This window comes from Crotalus tigris, unplaced genomic scaffold, assembly GCF_016545835.1.
Source record: "Crotalus tigris isolate CLP2741 ecotype Arizona unplaced genomic scaffold, ASM1654583v1 scf7180000017673.840971, whole genome shotgun sequence".
Lineage (NCBI taxonomy): Eukaryota > Metazoa > Chordata > Lepidosauria > Squamata > Viperidae > Crotalus > Crotalus tigris.
The window spans coordinates 97476-119863 of record NW_024096558.1 but is presented as its reverse complement, the minus strand read 5'-3'; the positions used below and the strand labels follow the sequence as shown (position 1 = coordinate 119863).

Sequence of the window (22388 nt, the reverse complement as noted above, 5' to 3'; positions counted from 1 at the left end):
AGAGTTCGAAGTCTTCTTAGTTTTGAAGTCCTATAGCAACCTGAAACTTAATTGCATTTATAAAATATCACATATGGGAGTATATACTCTGGTAATCAGTAAAGATCAGTAAAATAATCTGGCTAGCTGTCAATTAATTTGCATACAAGGAAATGCTATCAATCTTCAAAGTTGATAAATTACTGCTTGTTTCTTTGAAAACAACTTTCAGTGAGCAACAGCTTTTCCTCTGAAGTTCAGAGCTACATGCTCCTTTTGAGTGTTTATTGTAAATTCTTAGAGGGAAGGCTGTTGTCATCAAAGCAAAGAGCAAAATGATCAAAGTTCTCTGCCTCTTAATAATGTCTATCAGCATGCCAGTAAAGTGATCCTCTGCTCTGTGTCCACATTGGGCTCACTCTTTCCCAATCTCAGTGAAGGTCAGAAGGGGAGGTAAATGCTCCCAAATCCTGGCTGGTTCCCGGAATGGAGAGGAAAGGTGCTGCTGCTGGTGATGCAGTCTGTTGCAAGCTGGGCAAACAAGGCCAAGCCTTAACTCTCTCTTCATACAGACTCCAGATGTGGTAGCCTTTTGGGGAGGTGGGAATGCCAATGAAAAAGTCTAAATGGGTGATATTCTCTAGGATCTGCTGATTGAGGACTTGGGAATGTTCAGATTTTTCAAAAGGAAAGCAAAACCTACAGAAATCCATGAATCTCATTGAATGAGCTTTCCTCATCTATCACTGACCCTCATCTCATTCCAACTCATTGTGGAAATAAATAGGAGAAAAAAATCTGTGTGTTGCCTTGTGTTCATTGGAGCAAGAAGTTTCATCTTTAATAAAATAAGTATGTTGCAGTGTCTTCAGAGCAGAAGTGGCACTGCAAAGGCCATTTTTCTGCCTTGCTCTGGTATGGTCCAGTCTTGGGGAAAACTCCACTAAACCCATAGAAACACTCCCCCTGTTTTCAGGAACAAGCACATGTCTGGGAAAGAAGCATGGACAATCCATTCTTGCCATTGGGAAGAGGCCCTCCTGGGAAAAAATGCTGCATCCTCCTGAAACACCCTATTACCAAAAGAGAAGCAGGGCTTCAGAGGCTGCCATCTCAGGTCTGCTAATAAATATGTGCCAATTATCTAACTGATAATTAGCTTATCAATCAGGTATAATTATAATTTGACATTCCCAACAGGAGACTCACATCCTGAGGTTGCAGTTTATCACTAGCTAAAGACAGAACATCGATGCTGGTATCAAAGTAAGCGGTGTTTGGATCAACAACTTAAGATATGCTGATGATACAGTTCTGCTTGCCAGTAAGAATGAAGACCTTCAGCTCCTCATCAACGGAGTCACAAAAATATCTGAAAAATATGGTTGAAGCTTAACACCTCAGAAACCAAGACCATGGTCGTCAGCAAACAACCCATTAATTTATCACCAATAAATTCAGAAGGAATACCACTAGAAAAAGTTGAAAGGGTCATGCACCTCGATTCTGAAAGCTGGGACATGACAAGACAAGGATAAAGAAAGCTTGAACAGCATTCTTCAAAATGAAAAAGGTCTTCTGCAGTCACGACATAAGCCTAAGACTGAAAATCAGGCTTGTCAGATGCTATATTTTTTCCATCCTGCTCTATGGAGTAGAGAGTTGGTCTCTGACAGAAGGCTACCTGAAGAGACTAGAAGCATTTGAAATGTGGATCTACAGGCAGCTATTACTTACAAGCTGGGTTGACAAGATCAGAAATGAGGAAGTGATAAGCCACCTGGGAAAGCCAAGGGAAATCATCAAACAAAAGTTAGAATATTTCGGACATGTGATGCGACACCCAGAAAAATACGGCATACTCCATTTAATCCTCCAGGGAAAGATTGAAGGCAAACGAGGTCCAGGCAGAAGAAGAACATCATGGCTTCAAAATCTAAGGGACTGGTTTGGACAAAACTCAGCAGCACTTTTTCGTGCGGCTGCTGATAAAAACAGGATCGCCAAAAACAGGATCGCCAACATCCGATAACGGATATGGTACAAGAAGAAGAAGAAAGAGAGAACTTCTTTCTGATTAGGGGATGAGATCTGTTGGCATAGGTATCTGCATGATGGGGAGCAAGAGTGTGTGTGTGTCACAAGCATCATGATATTAAGATGTAATATCATCAGGTACAATACAAAAAAAGGTATGGTTTGCTGTGTGACATCATAATGCATATTTAGGCTTTTTGCCATCATTGTGGTTAGCAGTTTTTTTCTTTTCTCTTTAAAAAATCTTGTAGTTCTTTTTATTTTATCATAAGATTTAAAAAGATAAACAAAAAGAAATTGGTAAATATTTAATATTGCATGTATGTACATACAATATACACACATACTATGTATGTGTGTGTGTGTGTGTGTATACTGTGCAAAAGTATTAGGCAGTTGTGCAAAAATGCTGTAAATTAAGAATGTTTTCAAAATATATATGTTAGTTTATTTTTATCAATTTACAAAATGGAAAGTGAGGGAACAGAAGAAAAATCTAAATCAAATCAATATTTGGTGTGATTACCCTTTGGCTTCAAACACTTGCACACTTGCACAAAGTTAGTTTTTTTAAAAAAAATAGAGTCAGGTGTATAATTAAGCAATTATATCAATTGTGCTAATGTGCTAATTATATCAAAGGTGCTAATGAGCATCAATTTCATATGTAGATTGAAACACAGTCATTAACTGAAACAGAAACAGCTGTGTAGGAGGCTTAAAATTGAGTGAGGAACAGCCAAACTCTGCTACTAAGGTGAGGTTGTGGAAGACAGTTTCATGTCACAGGTCCAGTGGTGGGATTCAGCCGGTTTGCACCACTTCGGTAGAACTGGTAGCTAGTTTTTTTGTTGCCCAGGCCCAGAATGGACTTCTGGAAGTAGCATCCACACAGAGAACCAGTTCACCTATTTGAATTCCATTACAGCACAGGTTATACATGATGGAAAAACTGAGCAGAGGAACAAGACAAAACGTAATTATATTGCACCAGTAAGGTCTCTCCCAGGCAAAGATTGACTGAGGTTTCAAGATGTGCTGTTCAAGCTTTGAAGAAGTGCAAAGAAACTGGCAATGGTTAGGACTATAGATGCAGTGATTGGCCAAGGAAAAGTAATGCAGCAGATAAAAGAACATACTTATTTCCCTTCAACATTGGAAGATGTCTAGCAGTGCCATCAACACAGAATTGGCAGAAACCAGTGGAATCCAGATACACAAATCTATTTCTGGTCAGAGAAGTCTGGCCAGAGAATTGCAGCCAAAAAGCCATACCTCCAATGTGGAAACAAGGCTAAGTGACTCTGCTATGAAAACACGGGAACTTGAGTGCAGAAAATGGCATCTGGTGTTTTGGACTGATGAGTCAAAATTTGAAAGATTTGGCTGTAGCAGGAGACAGCTTGTTTGCTGAAGGGTTAGAGACTCATACAATAATGTGTGTCTGCAGGCAACAGTGAAGCATGGTGGAAATTCCTTGCAAGTTTGGGGCTGCATTTCTGCAAATGAAGTTGGAGATTTGGTCAGGATCAATGATGTTCTCATCAGGGAGGTATGTGATTGGCTCCAAATTTATTCTGCAGCAGGACAACAGCCCCAAGCATATAGCAAATGTCACTAAGAACTATTTTCAGAATAAAGAAGAACAAGAAGTCCTGGAAGTGATGGTTTGGCCCCCACAGAACCCTGATCCCAACATCATCAAATCTGTTTGAGATTATAGGAGGAGACGGAAGGATTTGAGGCAGCCTACATTCACAGAAGATCTGTGGTCAGTTCTCCAAGATATTTGAAACAAAGTTTCCTTCAAAAAGGTGCGCAAGTGTACTTAGAAAAATTGATGCTGTTTTGAAGGCAAAGGGTGGTCACACAAAATATTGATTTGATTTGGATTTCTCTTCTGTTCATTTACGTTCCATTTTGTTAATTGATAAAAATAAACTATTAACAGTTCTATTTCTGAAAACATTCTTAATTTACAGCACTGTTGCACAACTGCCTAAAACTTTTGCACAATACTGTATATACATATACACACACATATATCTATAAATTTATTTCCTGGTGCCCTCAAGTCAATGTGAATTCCTGGCGACTGCTTAGATGCATTTCTAAGCAAGATTTTGGAAGAGGTTTGCCCTTACCCTCTTCCCATATTGAACAAAAGAAGGACTGGACCAAAGTCAACCATCTATCTTCATGTCTAAGTGGGAGTAGAACTGTTGGTCTCCCTGTTTTTAGCCTGGTGGTGCTTTAACCACCAAACCAAACTTGCTCTCTTATATAGACTCTTTGTGAGTCAAGGATTCAGTTTGGGGCTGTTGCTGAAGAAGCTTTTCTGTAAAGCAATAGAGTCTCCTTTTATTTTTGTTTTTGTTATGGGGGTAATGACGTTATTCAACACTGGGAAAGGGTGTAATTGGGTCAGATACTACTTTACTGTTGTAAAATATCATAAAATCTACGCCAGGATAAAGTTATTATTTTATTTTCTGATTAGAGGAGGCTATTGTACTTTAAAGCAGATACATTATACATTTCCAATCATTGTGGTTAGGAACAGTGACTTTTTTCTATACAGCAGAGGACATCCATTCCAAAGATTTATGAAGGATACAAAAGAACCAAGAAAAACTATCCCAATACACACTGAAAGGCTGCTATAATTTATTTACTCATTATATCTAGGTATTTTATCATTATTTTTTGATAAGACTAAATTTTGAGAAGGCACAGTTAATATTTTTATTAATGGCTATTGAACATCTCTAGATTAACCTTTTAACAAAAGAAGCATGTGCTTAAGGCACCAAGGGAAGGGGGGGGGAGAACACTGAGTCTTTTCCTCCAGCTATCATACCCTAAATTCTTTCATTGCCACACCCAATTTTAACTTTCAGCCATTCATTATTGTATCTTAAGTTTTGTAAATTAAGCAATGGAAAGGGCAATAGGCATGATTCTTGGATTGTCTTTAGGGCATTGGTTGGCCTTAATCTGGTCCTGCTACTCAATTAGTAAAATATTGGAAACATCAAGGAGAAATGTGTGTGTGTGTAAGTCACTGTCCTGGGCAAAACCGAGAGCAACCAGGAAAACATTATTAAGGTGGTATCCAGAGATGAGCTGCTGAGAGAATGCCTGAGGCAGCAGCAGCAGACATGGGAGGAAGATCAAGCAGAGGAAGTGCTGTGGCAAGACAGCACTCTGCATGGGATGGACCATCGGCAGATAGCTTAAGTGGCTGACATTGGGAAATCCTACCAGGGCTGGACTATAAGGCAGCACTGAGGCACTCATCATAGCAGCACAGGAACAGGCACTAAGCATCTCTAACTGGGTTCTGGCTGCCCAATCTCCAATCTGGTGTGCATCCCAAGAAGGAGCCTGGTTCTATAAAGATGGCATGCTGACTTTGAGCATCAAGTCTATGTTGGCGCTGCATTGAATATCAAGGTAGTTGAACCTGAGATAAACTCTGACTTGTATGAACAACAGATGCTACTGTTGAGAATCAATTTTACCCTTTAGCTACAAAGCTTCCTGCAACATGAAGGAAATATATTGTTCCATTTTAGAATGTAATTCACAGGAATTGTCCCTAGGAACTCATCCTCCCTTTATTTTCTTTCAATCTGGAGGGTAGTCTAGCATATGCTGAAAATTCTTCTATGACATTGTGAACACCAGTCGGCTTTAATATAGCTACTTTATTGCTGTCTTAACAAATTCAAGCAGTTTCTGATCAAATGATGACAGCAAGCTAATTAAGAACTGCCACAAACTCAGGAGGATGAAAGCAAACACTTCTGACTCAGCTGGGTGTTGCCTCTCTTTCTGACTATTCAAATCAGTTTGGGCCCCATTGCCTCTCATTTTCCACCTCCCCACCGGCCCCTGCAGTTACAAACACATGTAGAGGTCACAGAACACTTTCCACACCTAAACATACTTTTCAGTAAGCCAGAGTAAACAGGTAGGTATGGTGTGCTTGTCTTTGGAGAATGTCCAGACTCCACTGCCAAGAAAAACCTCTTACTGGAAACCACCTGATGAATTATATTTCCTGATTAACTCTTTATTGAGGGGCAGTTGTAAATGTAACTTATAAAATGCTTCTTATTTGTACCTTTCGCCTGGCAATAACTGCAGCCCATTTGACTTCCAATGTGCACTCTAATTAAATGAATAGTGAGACTGTGCTATGATTGCCACTACAAAATGCCTGCTTTTGTAACTTGGGCATAATGCTACTGAGAACTGTAGCATGTAAGACAAACTATGCTTAAGATGCAAAAGGCATCTTTAGACACTCTTTGGTAATTAGCCCTGTTTTCTCGGTGTAGGGGCAGGCAGGGATTTCCATGTGAGGGTTTACTTGGGAAAATTCAAGACCTCACTATGCTATTCAAAGAGGCTTTGGGTACTTACCCATTTCATTTATTGAATAGTTTCTATAATTTAAGTTTAAATTTCTAGTTTAATAATTTTATGTTCTACATCTTTGAGTTCCCAACCACCTACAATCATAGTCAGGCAGCATATAACTTGTTTTATTTTTATGTATTTATTAAACCAATTTATATAGCCTTCTATCTTAAAAACAAGCTACTCTGAGCAACCTATAACAATTTGCTATAATAATGCCCATATTGATAATGTACTGACCTTGTAAGATTCAACTGTATTCTCAAAAGATTTAATTAGAGGAGCAGTTATTTTTACATATAAATGCAGGCTTTGATTCATATGCTACACTTTACCTTTTGTTAAACAAATCTGGATTGATTAGATTCTAATAAAAGACTAAGCCATAATCCCTGGTGTACAAAATATAAAATCTTGCTTCACACCTCACTCAGTCAAAACCACATAGAATGTGCTTAGTTAAGATTAATTCCAATTTAGATTATGCCAGGCTTTTCCTGTCCTTTTGTTGACCAATCTTCAAGAATGGTAAGCTTTGTTTTTCTGAAAAATATTTTCATCCTAATCATGCGATTTTGTTTATAGTTATGCTTATGTTCCCATGAATTTGAAATAACATGCTTACAAATGCATTCTTATAAAGTTATACTGGTTTTAATTGTTCTTCTTACTTAAATTACATACATGCAAGAATAAGGAGGAGAGAAATTTGAAATGGGGCCCCACAGTAGCTTCAAGGGAAGTATTTGGGAAAAGAAAAATAGGAATAGCCAGAGCTACCCTATCTGGTTGTAGTCATCCAGGTAACTACAAGATAACTGCAAAGAGTCCCATATCACCGATCCTCAAAGCAGATTCCTCCAAATAAGTGGCATTTCCTGCTCAAAATATCTGAGGAAACAACACCTGTGATCTGTTTAGGGACAGATTTGGGCTACTTTAAAGCCCTTCCAAATGTTTGTGTGAGGAAGAGAGGCCAAGTGAGTTTGTGAATTCCAGATCTCAAGATAAAGGGATATTTGCAGGTGTAATAGCAGAATATCTAGAACAAATTGCACAAAAAATGCTATTTAGCAATCATGTTGAACCAAGAGAGAGAACACAAATAATCCACTGTGATGTTTAAGGAAGAGCCTCATTAATTTCCTCTGAAATTCCCTGCTTGCTCAAGCTCCTCCCCCCCAGCAATTGCAAAGGGGCTTGGCTTCAAGGCAGGCTCCCTGGATAAATACTGGAGCTCTCACCATCATTCTTGCCCCTCTGGACTACCATGGAGGGGATGGCTCTTTATCTGGTGGCTGCTCTATTGATTGGTTTTCCAGCGTCTTCCTTCGGGGCTCTGTAAGTATCATTGATATTTCAGCAGGGAGAATAAAGCAGTGCTGGCAAAGCCTTCTGGTCCCTTGCAGGGTAATGAATTTCCTTACAGATGGCCCCAAATACTTTGGAGCATTCTCAGAAACTCCACTATATCGCTTGACAGGAGTAAAAGTATTATAATCATCAATAATTGGAACTGACAGGCCCTGAAGTTCTAAGCTGAAGAATTTTCCTTGGAGTGAAGATTCTCTGGATAAATGTAAACTCTTCTTGTTCTATATTATGGTGGAGGCCATATAAACTATTATCTTTGCTAAGCGGAGTCAACAACTTCCAGAAAATACTAAAGTTGAATATCTAGAAAACAGTCATTTCACATTCTTTGTTTCTGATGTCTTCAGGTAACATTTTGCCATCATGGCCAAGTCTTCAGTTATATAGAACCTCCTTGTTTTGAGAAAACATTTATTTTGTTGTAATGCATGCTTATACTGGAGAACCAGATATGACTTTGCAGCAGGTACACATTATGTGTAACTAAATGATGTATGAGTGATAGCAGAAATGAGGCTGACTATATTTCTCTGGTCCCAGTATGGAGAATCAGCTACTGAAAAAGCAAAAGACAGAAGAAGGAGGAGGCAAAGAAGGTGATTTGTCAGTATACATATAACAACTCTTATTGCAGGAAAGAGGTAAGCAGTTAGTTCTGGTCCCACTTGGGAATGCAAACAAACTCTCTGCAGGTATAAATCCAAAGCAGGGCCATCCAAGAGTGATGCACAAATCTCAGCACTATGCTAGATGTGGATTTTGTTAGGGAATTGAAGTGGAATCCAAATCTATTTATTGCTTTCAAAGGGACAGAAACCTAAACACTATATGTACAAACAGAAGACAACATTTAAGTCCTTTCAGAGGGTAAAAGGAAGGACAGGATCTTGATTACTGGTTTGCCACTGCGGCCGCCATGGCCATCTTCCACGTCTGTCTTCCACATCCGACCCTGGAAAGGGTTGAAAGTCGCCCTGTAGGGGCAAGAAGCAAGGAGGGGACCCCCCGCTTGATTGCGGGAGGGCGATAGCCCTTCCGCTCGATCCGGGGCAGCCCTCCAAACCGGCAGATGAAAGACTGGCCATAGAAATATGGCCCGTCACTAGGCTGCAGACAGCCGAAGTCAAGCTTACCACCAGGCACCTATAAAGCAGCGCGGATGAGACTGGGTGAGATATGAACCTCTCTTCAATCCTATTTTTTCTACCTGTGTAAGCTGCCCAAAGTATTTTCCCCCCTGTGGAGAAAGGGAAGGGAAATTCTATCCCATCCTCTAAAAACACCAGCAACTGACTATCCAAGGGAGTTTAAAACGCTGAAAGAATAACCTGATTCTAATTGGATTTCTATCTTTCTAAAATTTGAGGAGTAAAAGATTTCTTATTCTTATTGAAGATTTGGGTTTTTACTTACAAAAAAGAAGTAAAATTGGAAAAAGGATTATAACAATTTTGGACTTAAAAAAATCTTAAATGGTATGGGCGACATTTTGTGGCTAAACCTGATATTACAACTAGTTATTGTCTAAAAAAGATTTGGCTTGAAGACTTTTGCAACTTTGAGAAGCCCAGCTGTGTTCTATATTCAGTGACAAAATTATTTTCATTCTCTGATTGTAAAGCTTTTAATTTAACACACCACTAAGAGAACATGGATGAAGATCAGGAACAGATTCTCTTTATGTTGAAAGCAATTTATGAAACTATTCTTACAGCTTCTGATGAAATAAGCTACAGAAAAGAACAAGATGTCAGCCTAGATATACGAACCCAAAATTGGGGTTTTGACTTATTAGTGAGGATTAAAGTAGAATATACTCAAATAGACAAGATGTATATTTTGAATACTAGATTTTGTTATGAACTGAGATAAAGAAAACTTTGGTCATTTAAAATGTGGAAGTATTAATATTAAAAGTTAAATTTGAATATTGATTTGTTTATAAAGATTGAATGTAAAAATAATTAAGATATATATAAGCTAAAAATCTATTGATAAATGTAATAAACATGTTTCTACTTAGCTGATATAATAAGAACTGTACTAGGTTAAATATGAGATAGTAGATATTAAGAGAAAAAGAGAGGAAGTATTTGATATTGAAACGAGAAATTTTGGTTACTAAATTTAAGACATTTGGAAATTAGTAGAAAATAAGAATGTTACATTGTATTATAAATTAGATGATATAAGATGGTGAGAAATAGAATATATTCAAATAGATAAGACGTGTATCCTGAATATTGGATTTTGTGATGAATTGTGATAAAGGGAACTTTGGCTACTTAAAACTTGGAAATTATAAATATTAAATGTTAAATTTAAATATTAATAGGAAACTAAAAATTGGGAAAAACTAATTAGGACATTGATTGTCTATAAAGACTGAATGTTAAAATAACCAGGGTATGTATAAACTAAAAATTATTGATAAATGTAAGAATGCTATTTTTATTTAATTGATATAATAAGAATTGTATTAGTTTAAGCATGTGACAGTAAACACTAAGAGGAAAAGAGAGGAAATATTTAATGTGGTAGTTTGAGACTTGTACTAAAGATACTTGTATGTCATTGAATTATCGATTAACTCAGTCGCCACATTGCTTTTTAAATACTTAAATGTAAAATTAGAAAATCAATAAAACATTAGGAATGACAGGATCTTTGTTGCAGGCATGTGTGTTCAAATGGTATTGTAAAGAGAGAGGCTTGTGATTTAAGACAGGTCCTCCTATCTTTCCCTCCAGAAGATGATCCTCTATGGCTAGTTCCTTGTTAGGGTTTCAATACGTAGAAACTCAGGAAGGATTTTGTTCACTTTGTTTAACAATAATGGGTGAGTTATTGTTCATACATTAGATGTATGAAATCCATGGTCTGGCTGCCTAAGACATTGTTTCAAAGGAACAGCTCTTACAAATTCATGAAAAGAATTCTAAATCCTAATTGTTCATGCTCAATTGCTGTTTTTTGGATTGATGTGAAGAACATAATATAATATATGTATGGTTACAACTGTCAGCCCATTATAATAACACAAGCAACAGCTGCGCAATAATGGGTAATGTGATCATTGCAACCATGCCTTTTTTCTAAAAAAAAAAAAAGGTGCCGGAACTCACACACGTCATACAACCCGCCTTGCCTCCCCTACAAGATTCCACCCAAAAAAGGTGCCAGAACTCCGTTCTGGGTGTTCTATGGGAAAAAAAGCCCTGATTGCAACAGAACAAAGCAGTGTTTGTAAAGGCATATGTGCGTTATCATAATTAACTTAATTATTGACAATAATAACCATGAAACCTTATCTAAGCTTCAGTTTTGGATCAAGAGGAGAAACATTTTTCTTAATCCAAGGAAACTTATATGGAGGTGTGCATTGTGATCATTCTTAGGCATTCATACTATATTCCTCTGCACTCTGTGGAATGCTGATCAGTGATGTTATTTGAAGTGTCTTGTACTTTTTTAGTACAGTGGGCCTGGGGGATCCTGCTGGCCAGGCACTTTATGGATAAACTTGCTCATATCTATTGAGTTGGATGCTAGATGGGCAAGGTCTCATGGCACAAGAGAAATGACATCCTGCAAGGTCATCTGGGACTTGTCCAGACCTGTGGCACTGCAGTAGACATGGTCCTCTGTGGAATGAGCTCAGTTATCTGTAAAGTAGATCTGGGCCCTCCAGGCTAAAGTAGATCTGGGCCCTACAGCTAGAGAGGAAAGGGGTAGCTGGACACAGAAGGATGGGTCGAAGAACACAGCACAACATTTTTGAGTGACACAGCAGCCATCACCAACACCCAACAACTATTTTTGGAAGTGGTTTTCAGAGGTCAGTTCTTGTTTGGGGAAGTCTCTGTTTCTCCATGCAAAAGGACCATGTTCTCATTCAGCCTCTGAAACCTCCAAAAATCACATGAGAAAGGGATAAGCTTTCACAGAGTTTTCAGGGGCTGCAGAAGCCACAGAACAGTTTTCTCCAAAGCCACTTCAAAAACAAAGGCCTCAGGCAACGTAGAGCCCCTTGTCAACAGAAACAGAAGGTCATCTGAAAGTAAGCGGCATGAGGTAGATCCTGGGGAATCACACACAGACATACAATTGCATTGTATATATATATATTTTAAAAAAATAATATATAAAGAATTGTGCCTCTTTCATTGGGGTATGCATGTGCGTGTGTGTGAGAGAGATGCAACAAGAGTCAAATTAGGTATTTCACAATTTTTTGACATGCTAATCCCAAAAGGTTCGCCATCATTGTCTAGCCAGGAAGCCCACTTTTCACCAGAAAGTTCCCCTTAACATGGCCTTCTCAGTAGCAGCTTCTTCACTTTAGAGCAGCTATTATTTTTTCTGTTGCCTTGCAAGTAGACCAAGTGCTTCTGTACCAGAGATAAATTCCTCGTGTATTTAATCAAAGTTGGCCAAATAAAATATTCAGTTCAATTCAGTTCAGGAGGAAAATGAAAAGAGTCCTCTTTTAGAGCTTTTGGAATGGGGGCCCTCATTAGATGGCAATAATTTTCATGGATTTGAAAGGATTGATAAAGAAATGGGCCCAGGAATAGATTCCTGTTTGCTAACCCAAAGAGGTTTAGAATTTCTTTATTGTATATTTTTATGTTATCCTTGAGAGTATTGTTCCATAGAGACCGCAAAATACCTTGTCAGCTCCTGAACCCTTTCCACTCCCCCTGTGGAATTCTTCATGTTTTATAAAGAAAGGCAAAACATGCACGTCTCTCTTTAAGTGCCCAAATCCAAGCTCTCTCTCATGAGAATTTAATTGAAAACTAAACACCCACAGAATATTTTCTTCTCTGAAGAAATTATCAAAAACATTTCCCCCATCAGAATTAAGGGGAATTGCAAACAATGCAGATAAAATGTTGTAACATATTATAAAGCAGTGGTGGCGAGCCTATGGCACGCGTGCCAGTGGCGGCACTCAGAGCCCTTTCTGTGGGCATGCGCACCATGCCCCGGAGATGGCAACCATCCCTCTTCAACCAGCCGCCCACTAACTCACCGAGGTCCCACGTGGCTGGTTTCCCCCCCCCGTCCCATCCCTCCTGACCTCACATGCTCTCCTTTTCCCGGGCAAGACCACTGCATCGCCTCCTCAGCTGTTGGCTGGTGGTCCAGCTCAAAGGTGGCTTCTCTGAACTGCTGGAGGCAGGCTGCAGAGTCCCAGAGTGTGCAGGTCGAGGAGCTGGCAGGCTGTGGCTGCCGACAGACACTGTCAGCCTCCATGCACTCGCTGGCCTCTATGTGTGCGGGCCAAAAGTGTCAGGCAGCAGCTGCTCTGGCCCCTGCCTCTCCTTGTCCTGCAATAATGGCACTCCCACCCTGCCTCGCCTTGCCTCGCCTCACTCCACAGGATGAGCCTCCTGCCCACCGCCCCATCTGCTAGAGACCCCTTGGATCTCCCCCAACCCTGCCTGGCCCCCACAGGTGTCCCCACGAGCAACATCGAGGTGATCACGCCCACCTTGGCCACACCCACCCAGTCTGCCAAGACCACTACAGCCATGCCCACCTGGCACCCGGTGATAAATAAGTGGGTTTTCGGTTGCAGTTTGGGCACTTGGTCTCTAAAAGGTTCACCATCACTGTTATAAACCTTCAATGTCTCCAGCATAAAGTTTGTGTACATAATTATGTACTTTTATTTCTATTTTTGTTTTTAATGTATCTTGAGCTCCACCTAGTTATAAAACCCTAGTAAGAACACACCTGGAATACTGCAACCAATTTTGGTCACCATACTACAAAAAGATGTTGAGACTTTGGAAAAAGTACAGAGAAGAGCAAGTAAGATGATCAAAAGCCTGGAGACTAAAACATATGAAGAATGGCTGCAGGACTTGGGTTTGGCTAGTCTAAAGAAAGAAAGAAACAGGGGTGACATGATAGCAGTATTCCAGTATTTGAAGGGCTGCTATAAAGAAGAGGGGGTCAAATTATTCTCCAAAGCACCAGAGGGCAGGACAAGAAACAATGGTTGGAAACTGATCAAAGAGAGAAGCAACCTGGAATTAAAGAGAAACTTCCTAACAGTGAGGACAATTAATCAGTGGAACAGCTCGCCTTCAGAAATCGTGGGCGCTCCATCACTCAAGGTTTTAAAGAAGAGACTGGACAGCCACTTGTCTGAGATGGTATAGGTTCTCCTGCTTGAGCAGGGGGGTGCACTAGAAGATCTCCAAGGTCCCTTCCAGATCTATTCTTCTAGTGGCCAAACACAAATCTTTATTGAAACCTGACTCTTTAAGGGACATATTCCTAGCATCCTTCATTCCGTTAGACCCTTATGCAGGTCTTAAATCGCCCTGGAGGGGTGACCACCGTCAAGGAGGCTTTTGCTCAGCTGCGGTGGAGTGGTGGCTCCCCCTACAGTCCGAGCTAACTCCGTAGGGCCAATGGAGAAGAAGATCGGTCAGTAAAATGGCCAATCACTTCGCTGTGCCAGCTGAAGTCAGAAAATCATCTAAGCATAAAGAACCACCCTGGTGAATCCAGGTGAGACCTTTCCTCCCTCTCTCCATCATGAATTATCTTTCCTTCTACTTTCTTTTCTTTTCTTTTCTTTTCTTTTTTCTTTTGCCTGTAAGAGCCCTGTTGGAATTATTTCCCTGGCTTGGAAAAGCAGCTTCTACTTGTTTGGGAAGAAAGGCGTTGAACAAAAGAATAAAACAAAATTTTAAAGACTACTTCTTTTTTATACATGTTTTGGGGTACCAAAATTTTTTTTTCTTAAGAGCTGTATTATCAGTTTATGCTGTTTTTTTTTCTTGCTGAGCGCTATTACTATCTTATATTGGAAGAGTATTTCTTCCTCCACGTTTTCCTTAAAAAATAGAAAGAAAGAAAAAGAATGACTCTTGAAAAAGATTTTTTAGCTTACTGAGGACATCTACTGGCCAAAAACTAATATTGTAATTGTTGACTATTTGGAGATGAGATGTTTGGTTTTCAAACTGTTTTTTTTTTTTTGAGAGAGAAAGATAACCTGATCCAGCTGAATAACTTTTAAAATGGAACTGCATTCACACTTAAATTGTAAACTTATTCTGGAAAAGATTTATGAGGCTAAAGTAGAAATATGTGCTACAATGAAAGAGTTTACTACAGAATTAAGAGCCAGAATCTCTCCTTTAAACTTCAAAATTGACTCTCAAACTACTTCTGATTATTCTATAAAACAGAATACACAAGAAGAGGACTTAACTGAGAATATAGAGAAATTGACTTTGCCTGATAAGCAGTTCACCTATGGTTTTGAGGACCAGGAAAAGCAAAGACTGAGATTTGAAATGTCAAAGCAACAAAATTTTATGGTTAAGAGAAACAGAGGGCCAGTGCAAAGGCCAAGATGGTTTACATGGATTCAAATGATACTGCAAGCAATAAAGAGAGACTTATCAGTTGGAAGGGAAGGTCTATTATGGAAACCTACCTGGCAGAAGAAGAAGCCCAGAATAAGACTGAAAAGAAATGAAATTTAAAATTTTATGTAATGAATTAAAGGCAATTTAGAATTATGGACTGATTTAAGGACTAAGATTACGAGCGAGATGTAAGAGAAACGGGCAATTAATGGAATATATATATTAAATTGATTAAGAATGTGGGTTTTTATATTTTTTTAGAATGATAGGTTTATTTGTAAGAAAATTATTATGTAATGTTGAGTTAATCTAATCAGATAATCTGTTTGTTTGATAACATGGATGTGATTAGCTATGAAAATTAACTGGATGAAATTTGAAGTCTGTCAAATGGATTGAAATGATTTAAGGTTGGACTTTATTTTGTCAGTTTAAAGAGATTGATTGATTGATGGATTAGATACATATAGGATAGATTAATATTTTATTTTAAATAAGGGATATTAGTGGAAGAAGAAATAAGTAAGATCTATGATAAAATTAAGGAATTAAAATATATTTGGAAGGGATACCCGAACTGATAATGTTTGTACTTAAAGTTATTTTGATTATGGTAGTGTAAATTTATAAAGCTTTAAAAACAGGTTTAGGTTGAATAAATTTAAGCTAGAGTTGGATTATTTTAAATAAAATACGTTACTTAAGGGAAAAAGAGAGGGAAAATTTGATGTATTGATTGAATTATATATATATGTTTTGTCTGCGGATGTTTGACCACCGTAACACCATGGTGTGTCTTGAGTACTTTGTTTTAAAAATAAAAAAACAATAAAACTTGTCTTAAAAAAGAAAAAAAAGAATTTTACCATCTTCCAGTTTTCTCCAATAGCTCTTTTACAATCAGTTGAATGACAGAGATTGAAGTTTTTCTACAGCTATTGTCTAACTCTAGATTGTAAAGGTCTTACAAATACATATTTCACCATGACTTTTATTAGTACTGGAACTATTTGTCTGTCTGGAGACTGAGATAGATTCATATTTGAAGACATGAATTAGCAGGACTTGTCTGCGAAAAATAATTCATTAGCCCTTTGTTTCTGAGGTTGATTCTAGTACATTTGTTCTGCAACATTGTAATACTGCATTGGAAGAATTCTAGTGTGTGGATTAGGGTGTGTGGGGGCAACATCTGAATGGTGAGGAGTCTCAGGAGGCTACTTGGTCTGCTGTGATGTCACTGAGAGGAGTTGGCCAAATTTCCACCTAATTGTAGGCAAGGTTTGGGAGTTAAATATAGGAATCCCTAATTCCTAAAAAACAGCTTGATCTCACTTTGTCAAAATCTAGCCATTTTGCAGCCAAATTTCAGCAATATAGTTTCAATATAGTGCTGGGGTCTGCAGATGGCGTTACTGGAGGACTGCATGCAGGCTGGGAACTGCCTAACCTTGGATGAAGGCACAATTTTTTTTCCCCTATTCAAATCTGAGATCAAACTGTTCTTTCATAGAAAGGGTTGTCCTTCTTTAAGCTGCAAGGGGACACTGCATTGTTCATCATAATGTGTTGATCACATTACAATACCACACAGTTTACTGTAATAGTCACTCCCATTTTATAACAAAAAAACAGCACCCCAAAGCTCTTTTAAGTGATATAAAGATACAATAGATTTACTCACTTTTCAACTGTATTTGGAACTTTCTAGGTCACAAAAGAGTAGTTCTTCTAATCATTTATTTCTTCACTTTTCTAAAAGAAGAGATTATGGAGATGCCTCATCAAATGACTTGCTTTTGTTAAGCAAACTAACTCAGGAGTTGTTCTTTTCCTCTTCTTCAGCTACACCTTCATCACCCCTGGTGTTCTGCGAACAGACACAGAAGAGAAAATTTTGGTGGAAGCCCATGGAGACAATGCTCCGAAACAGCTTGACATCTCTGTTCATGATTTTCCACGAAAGCAGAAAATCTTGTACCAAACCAGAGTAGATATGAATCCAGCAGGAGGCATGCTTGTCACTCCAACTATAACGGTGGGTGAGTGGTGATGGTTGCAGCAGAGCCTGTTGTATCCCTGCAAAAAATCAAGCTAAAATCCTGTTCAGCCTGGCTTGAGAGGAAGTGCCATTCACCTTAGAAGAAAAAAAAAATTACTATAGTGTCAGATATTGGGAGAAACTGGGCATATGACTATAGGGAGGAAAGAAAAACAGAGTTATGAGATACATATGTATTTATTTTATAGTTTTTATTGCCACAATTGCTGAAAGATTATGCACAGCATTTCATAGCAAACAAGTAAAATAGTATAAAATATTATAAATATTTAGATCAAAATCAGTATCAAAACCAAAAGTCAAGCACAGGAAGAAACCAAAAGAAAACCTGACAGATATATAGCAAAATTAAAGTGATTAATACAACAAAACTGCTAAACTAACTGTTAGAACAGATTTCCAGAGATTCTGAATCAGTCTAAATTTAGTGGTTAGTAAAAGTAGGATGTCAGTGGGCCAAAGAGCTGAATTTTCAGATCTAGAATATAGACATTTCAGGAAACTCTAAAGGTTTCTGGCAATCTTTGTTCTCCCTTACTCAGGGAGGAGAAATTGGGTTAATCTGTATGCTGATAGAATTATGTTCACTCTCAATATGAACAATGGTAAGGGGAAAAAAAGGAGAATGCTGAACGGTGTATCTCGATGACTGGTCTGTTGCCAATAATTCTGGATTTTCCAGAGGACTTCAGTGTTGAAATGTTATTTCCTGACCAAATCCCATTCAAGGCTTCACTAAGTTGGACTCTGCTAAATATTTGAGTCCAAAGAATATCAAACAGCTGGCATCTGGTGGGACAGAAAAACTGAGAAAGTTCTGCAAATTGGACCATAATCTCATTGAGAGAATTGTTAAATTTCTATATGTAACTATTTCCATGAGAAGGGACATTAAATATCCTAACCTTGCAGTGATGACATTACAAGTTTTTCTTGTTCTGTTCTTGTTTATTTCATTTCTATTTTATCTTGTTTTATTACATCTTGCTCAATTTTTCCTTTCCCCCCAGTAGTTTTAGTTTTATATGACTGATACACTGCTTTGCTGTAAAGGCCAGGACTAATTAATTTTATTCCCGAGCTCTGGGGTATCAATCTCTCAGCATGTCGGTAGCATGAGACCATTCATTTTTTTTTTCTGTTTGCCACAGCTCTTAATGCATTAAAAATAACAAACCACAAAATAAACAATGGTCTATGCATGTCAAAGTCTCTCTGTTTTGATTTTGTGGTGGATTTTGTTGTCTATGTGGTTTTGGTTGGTTATTGTGAGGAAATGCATAGTTAGTTGTTTTTATGTAAACTTCAGATATTATACAATTATTATCATAAAGAGATGTATTATTAGATCATACAATATATGTATTTACTGGAATAAGAGAGCATTCTACTTATGAACAGGTTATCTTTTGAGAACTCACAAGTCCAAACAAATGTGTGTATTCTGTGTACTGTCAATGAAACTTCTCCTGACTGTGTGTGTGTGTGTGTGTTTGGATAATCAATAATTGCCCAATGAAAAATGAGAAAGGGAAAAGACAACAGCTCTCATATGATTGTAGAGCTAAGATGTGCAGCCCAGATGGTAGTTTTGATATCTCGGATTCCTGATTCTTCAGAAAATGAGATGGCCGAACCAGGAAAGTTGATGTGGGGTGGGGGTTCCCTCACTCTCCCTCCCACTTGTTTTGAGCTTGGAATTGGGTGATGAGTTTTCTTAGTGCATAAATTAAGAGGGAAAATGCCAGAGCGAACAAGGTGGGTTTGTGGGTGTACTGCAGTGGACAAACATGGCTTATAACAGCAGAGTGGTAAGGTGAGATCTCAGGGATATGTTCTGCATTAGTTTCATTGACTGGGCTGCTTTAACTGGACATTACATGGTCTTTCCATTCCTTTCTTTGCTAGGAAAGAACAGAAACGTCCTTAGAAGACGCAAACAACAAGTATTTAAGATATAATACATCTATGTTTGGCATTCTGTGATCCTCTTTGTTTTCATTTTTGACTCAGTAGAAATTTTTGGATCAATGTCTCAGGTGGCGTTTAGTGATAATTAAGTTTGAAGTCTCTGCTCTACTCATCTTCTCATCCAGATTCCTGCAAAAGATCTGAATAAGGATTCCAGGCAAAACCAGTATGTGGTTGTGCAAGTAACTGCTCCTGGGGTGAGACTGGAAAAGGTGGTTCTCCTTTCTTACCAGAGTGGCTTTGTGTTCATCCAGACAGATAAAGGCATCTATACCCCAGGCTCTCCAGGTAAAAGCTTTTTCTGTCTTTATTGCTTCGCTCTCCTGGGATCCCACTGTGGTTATGTGATGAATAATACTATAAACAAAACCATTCCTGGGATTTGTCATTGATTTGAGGTATCTCCAGAGATTGGGGGAATGGAAGAATGTATCTCTTGTGAGTGTTGCCATTGGGGATATTGAGAAATCAAGCTTGGAATGTTCAGAAAAAAATAAAAAAAACACATAGAAGGTTCAATGGAATGCAGTCACAAATTAGGAAGGAGATGAAGAAGTCCAAGATGTCAGAATGGCTTTTCCTTTAGCTTTCCTTTGAAGAATTAAGTGGTGCTTTTGTCTCAGATACAGACGATTCAGGCTGAAGTAATCTAGAAACATTTATGCCTTAATAAACCCACTGGCCTTTAAAGTGCCTAAGGCTCGCTTTGCAAATCCCTCTCACAGCTAGACAAGAAGCAATGGGGTGGGGAGGGAGGGAATAGATTGGCATGCAGGGGGGAGGCATAATGGGGGGGGGAAGGAATGCAAAGAGCACCAACTCTGAGCCTGAGAACCAAGATCATCTGCTGAGAAAATCTGTTAAGCAGAGAGTCCATTATCCAAACAAACTGACCTGACCTGACTATACTGATTGGACGGAATAAAATGACAATGGGAGGGCCAGGGGGAAAGGGGGAACATTTATGCTGTTTGCACGCAAAAATGTTATAATTGGCTTTGCTACTTCCATATCCATGTTGGCTTAGGAAATTATACTTTTGGTAATAAAAATGTCCCAGGAGTCTTTATTTGCTGCATGAACCATGTGGGACGATTGATAACTACAAAATATCAGACAATTTATGACAATACTTTTTTTTTACAATGCAAGGATATCAATCAATCAATTTTTTTATTTTTTTTAAAATATGTTTTATTGATTTTTAACACAATCACCTTAATATTTGGTAAACAGTGTATAAGTTATCTTTTCCATGTCCAGTATTTCCTGTAGATTTTTTTCTACCTGAGTTAAGTCATTTTTCTTTCTATTGTTAGGTTTCATCTTTAAATTTCTTTCCTCTGGCTCATATTCAGTTGTCTGTTTTATCTGCTGCTCTCTATTTTTATTTTCTGAGACTTTTTGTGTTGTAAAGTTAAAGTGGAGGTATGTTCATTTATATTTTCAAAGTTATTTTTAATTTCCTCGTGGTTTGAGATCATTGTTGTTTGAATTAGTTGCAACATAGTGTACATCTCCTCTTGGAAAGTGTTTTTTCTTGGTACATTCTTTCTGCAGATCTCTGGTTTTCCATGATAACCAAAAATCAGGATTTTCCTTCCTCTGCAGACAGCTTTAGAGTCACAGTTAACTAGATATTTGTAATACAGAAAGGTCATTTTTTTCCCCTAAAGTTTATAATCCTCACTTTGTAGATAGCTCAAAATGTTTTCTTTTTTTTTGTCACAGCTGTTCTCTGTTATTAAGACATTGAAGGTCACCAGAAACAAATTTATCTTTTCCTGGGCGTTGCCAGTTCCTGTAATAGAGCAACTAGTGTTGTATATTTTTTATCCATCACTAGATGTCAGCACCAGTTCATTTTTCAGTAATAAACATTATTTTCTTTTTAATTTCATGATTTGAAAGAAAAGTCTTAGGAAATTCCACCAATTTCAAACTTATCCAGATTTAAGTCTTAAATTCATTTCATTTCAGTATATTTCTGTTCCCCCTAAAAGGTTTAATTCGCCACTTCCCTCTGTAAAAGGGTGGGGCAAAGATCCCCCTCCTTCTCACTTTCAGAGGCTTTTTGCTTCTTGGGGTTTTTTCCCCCAGGAAATCAATTATCAAGTAGAAGAGAGAAAATTACTGTTCTTACCCAGTTCCAAGCATGTTGTTTACAATCAGCTTAAAATAGTGCTTTTGGGCTTCGGCTGCTTGTAGCTTGGGCTAGGTTCTAAAGTTAAGCTAGCCTTTCTCCTGCTGGTTTCTAGAGGGTTTTTCCTGAACCAATCAGATCGACTGCCATCTCTCCTCAATTGGCAGGACTTCCTTCTGGGTTGCCTCTTTGGGGTGACTTCAGGCCCATTTAGGGTCCCCTAGCAGGCAGAAATTGGCTGTAGGGTGCAGAGGTTCGCGATCTCTCAGCTACTGCACTACTGTGCAAAACCGGAAGCCCAATCAATCAATTTTTTTTATTATGGTCACAGACCAGCATGAATTTTATCACAAATTAGTCTCTTTTTTTCTTAGTGCGCTATCGTGTCTTTTCTATGGATCACAACATGCACAGGATGGACAAAACTGTGATTGTCGAGTTTCAGGTGAGAATCATGTCTGCCATCCTCTGTGGGTAATATCGTTCCCTGAACAAGAAGTGGTTGTTGATTCTTCTTTCCCACGTAATCATGGCAGGTAGACCCAACCACTCTATGAAGCTTTGGTTGGCCAAATTTTATATATGCATTTTTTCTTAAATGTTTAATTTTAAGCTCTGTGCTAAAGATTAAGCTGTATCAAACATTTGAAAAGTTTCACCATGAAATTGGAAAATAATGCTGAGGTTGAACACATGTGTTTGTGTATGTGCATGTATATGGTGGAGACAGGAGCTAGCTGTTTACTTTCTGTTTGAAAGCAGAAAGCCTTTTTTCATCCATACCATATTTTTCTTGTGAAAAAGGGCTTAGATGGCAAATGTTCTGTTTTCAAAGCAAATTAGTCTGAATGACCCTTTCTGGGCTATCTCTTGATTTTACATCTAGATGAAAATTCAAATAATAGTCTTGCATCTTATATCCCAGTGCCCCACTTGCTGGGTTGCAATTCCTCTCTATATTATATCATGACATGCAAAATCTAGTATTCGCGCT

The 22388-nt window shown here is 38.3% G+C and overlaps 1 protein-coding gene across 1 annotated transcript in view; it reads left to right on the top strand.

Moving 5' to 3' along the window:
- The first annotated feature begins 7714 nt into the window (after positions 1-7714).
- C3 (complement C3) overlaps positions 7715-22388 on the top strand; it is a 77299-nt gene continuing 62625 nt past the window's right edge. The window contains exons 1-4 of the mRNA XM_039337256.1: positions 7715-7785; positions 17064-17256; positions 19377-19539; positions 21769-21839. Of these exons, the coding sequence (XP_039193190.1) occupies positions 7715-7785; positions 17064-17256; positions 19377-19539; positions 21769-21839 (498 nt within the window). The remainder of the gene's footprint in view (positions 7786-17063; positions 17257-19376; positions 19540-21768; positions 21840-22388) is intronic.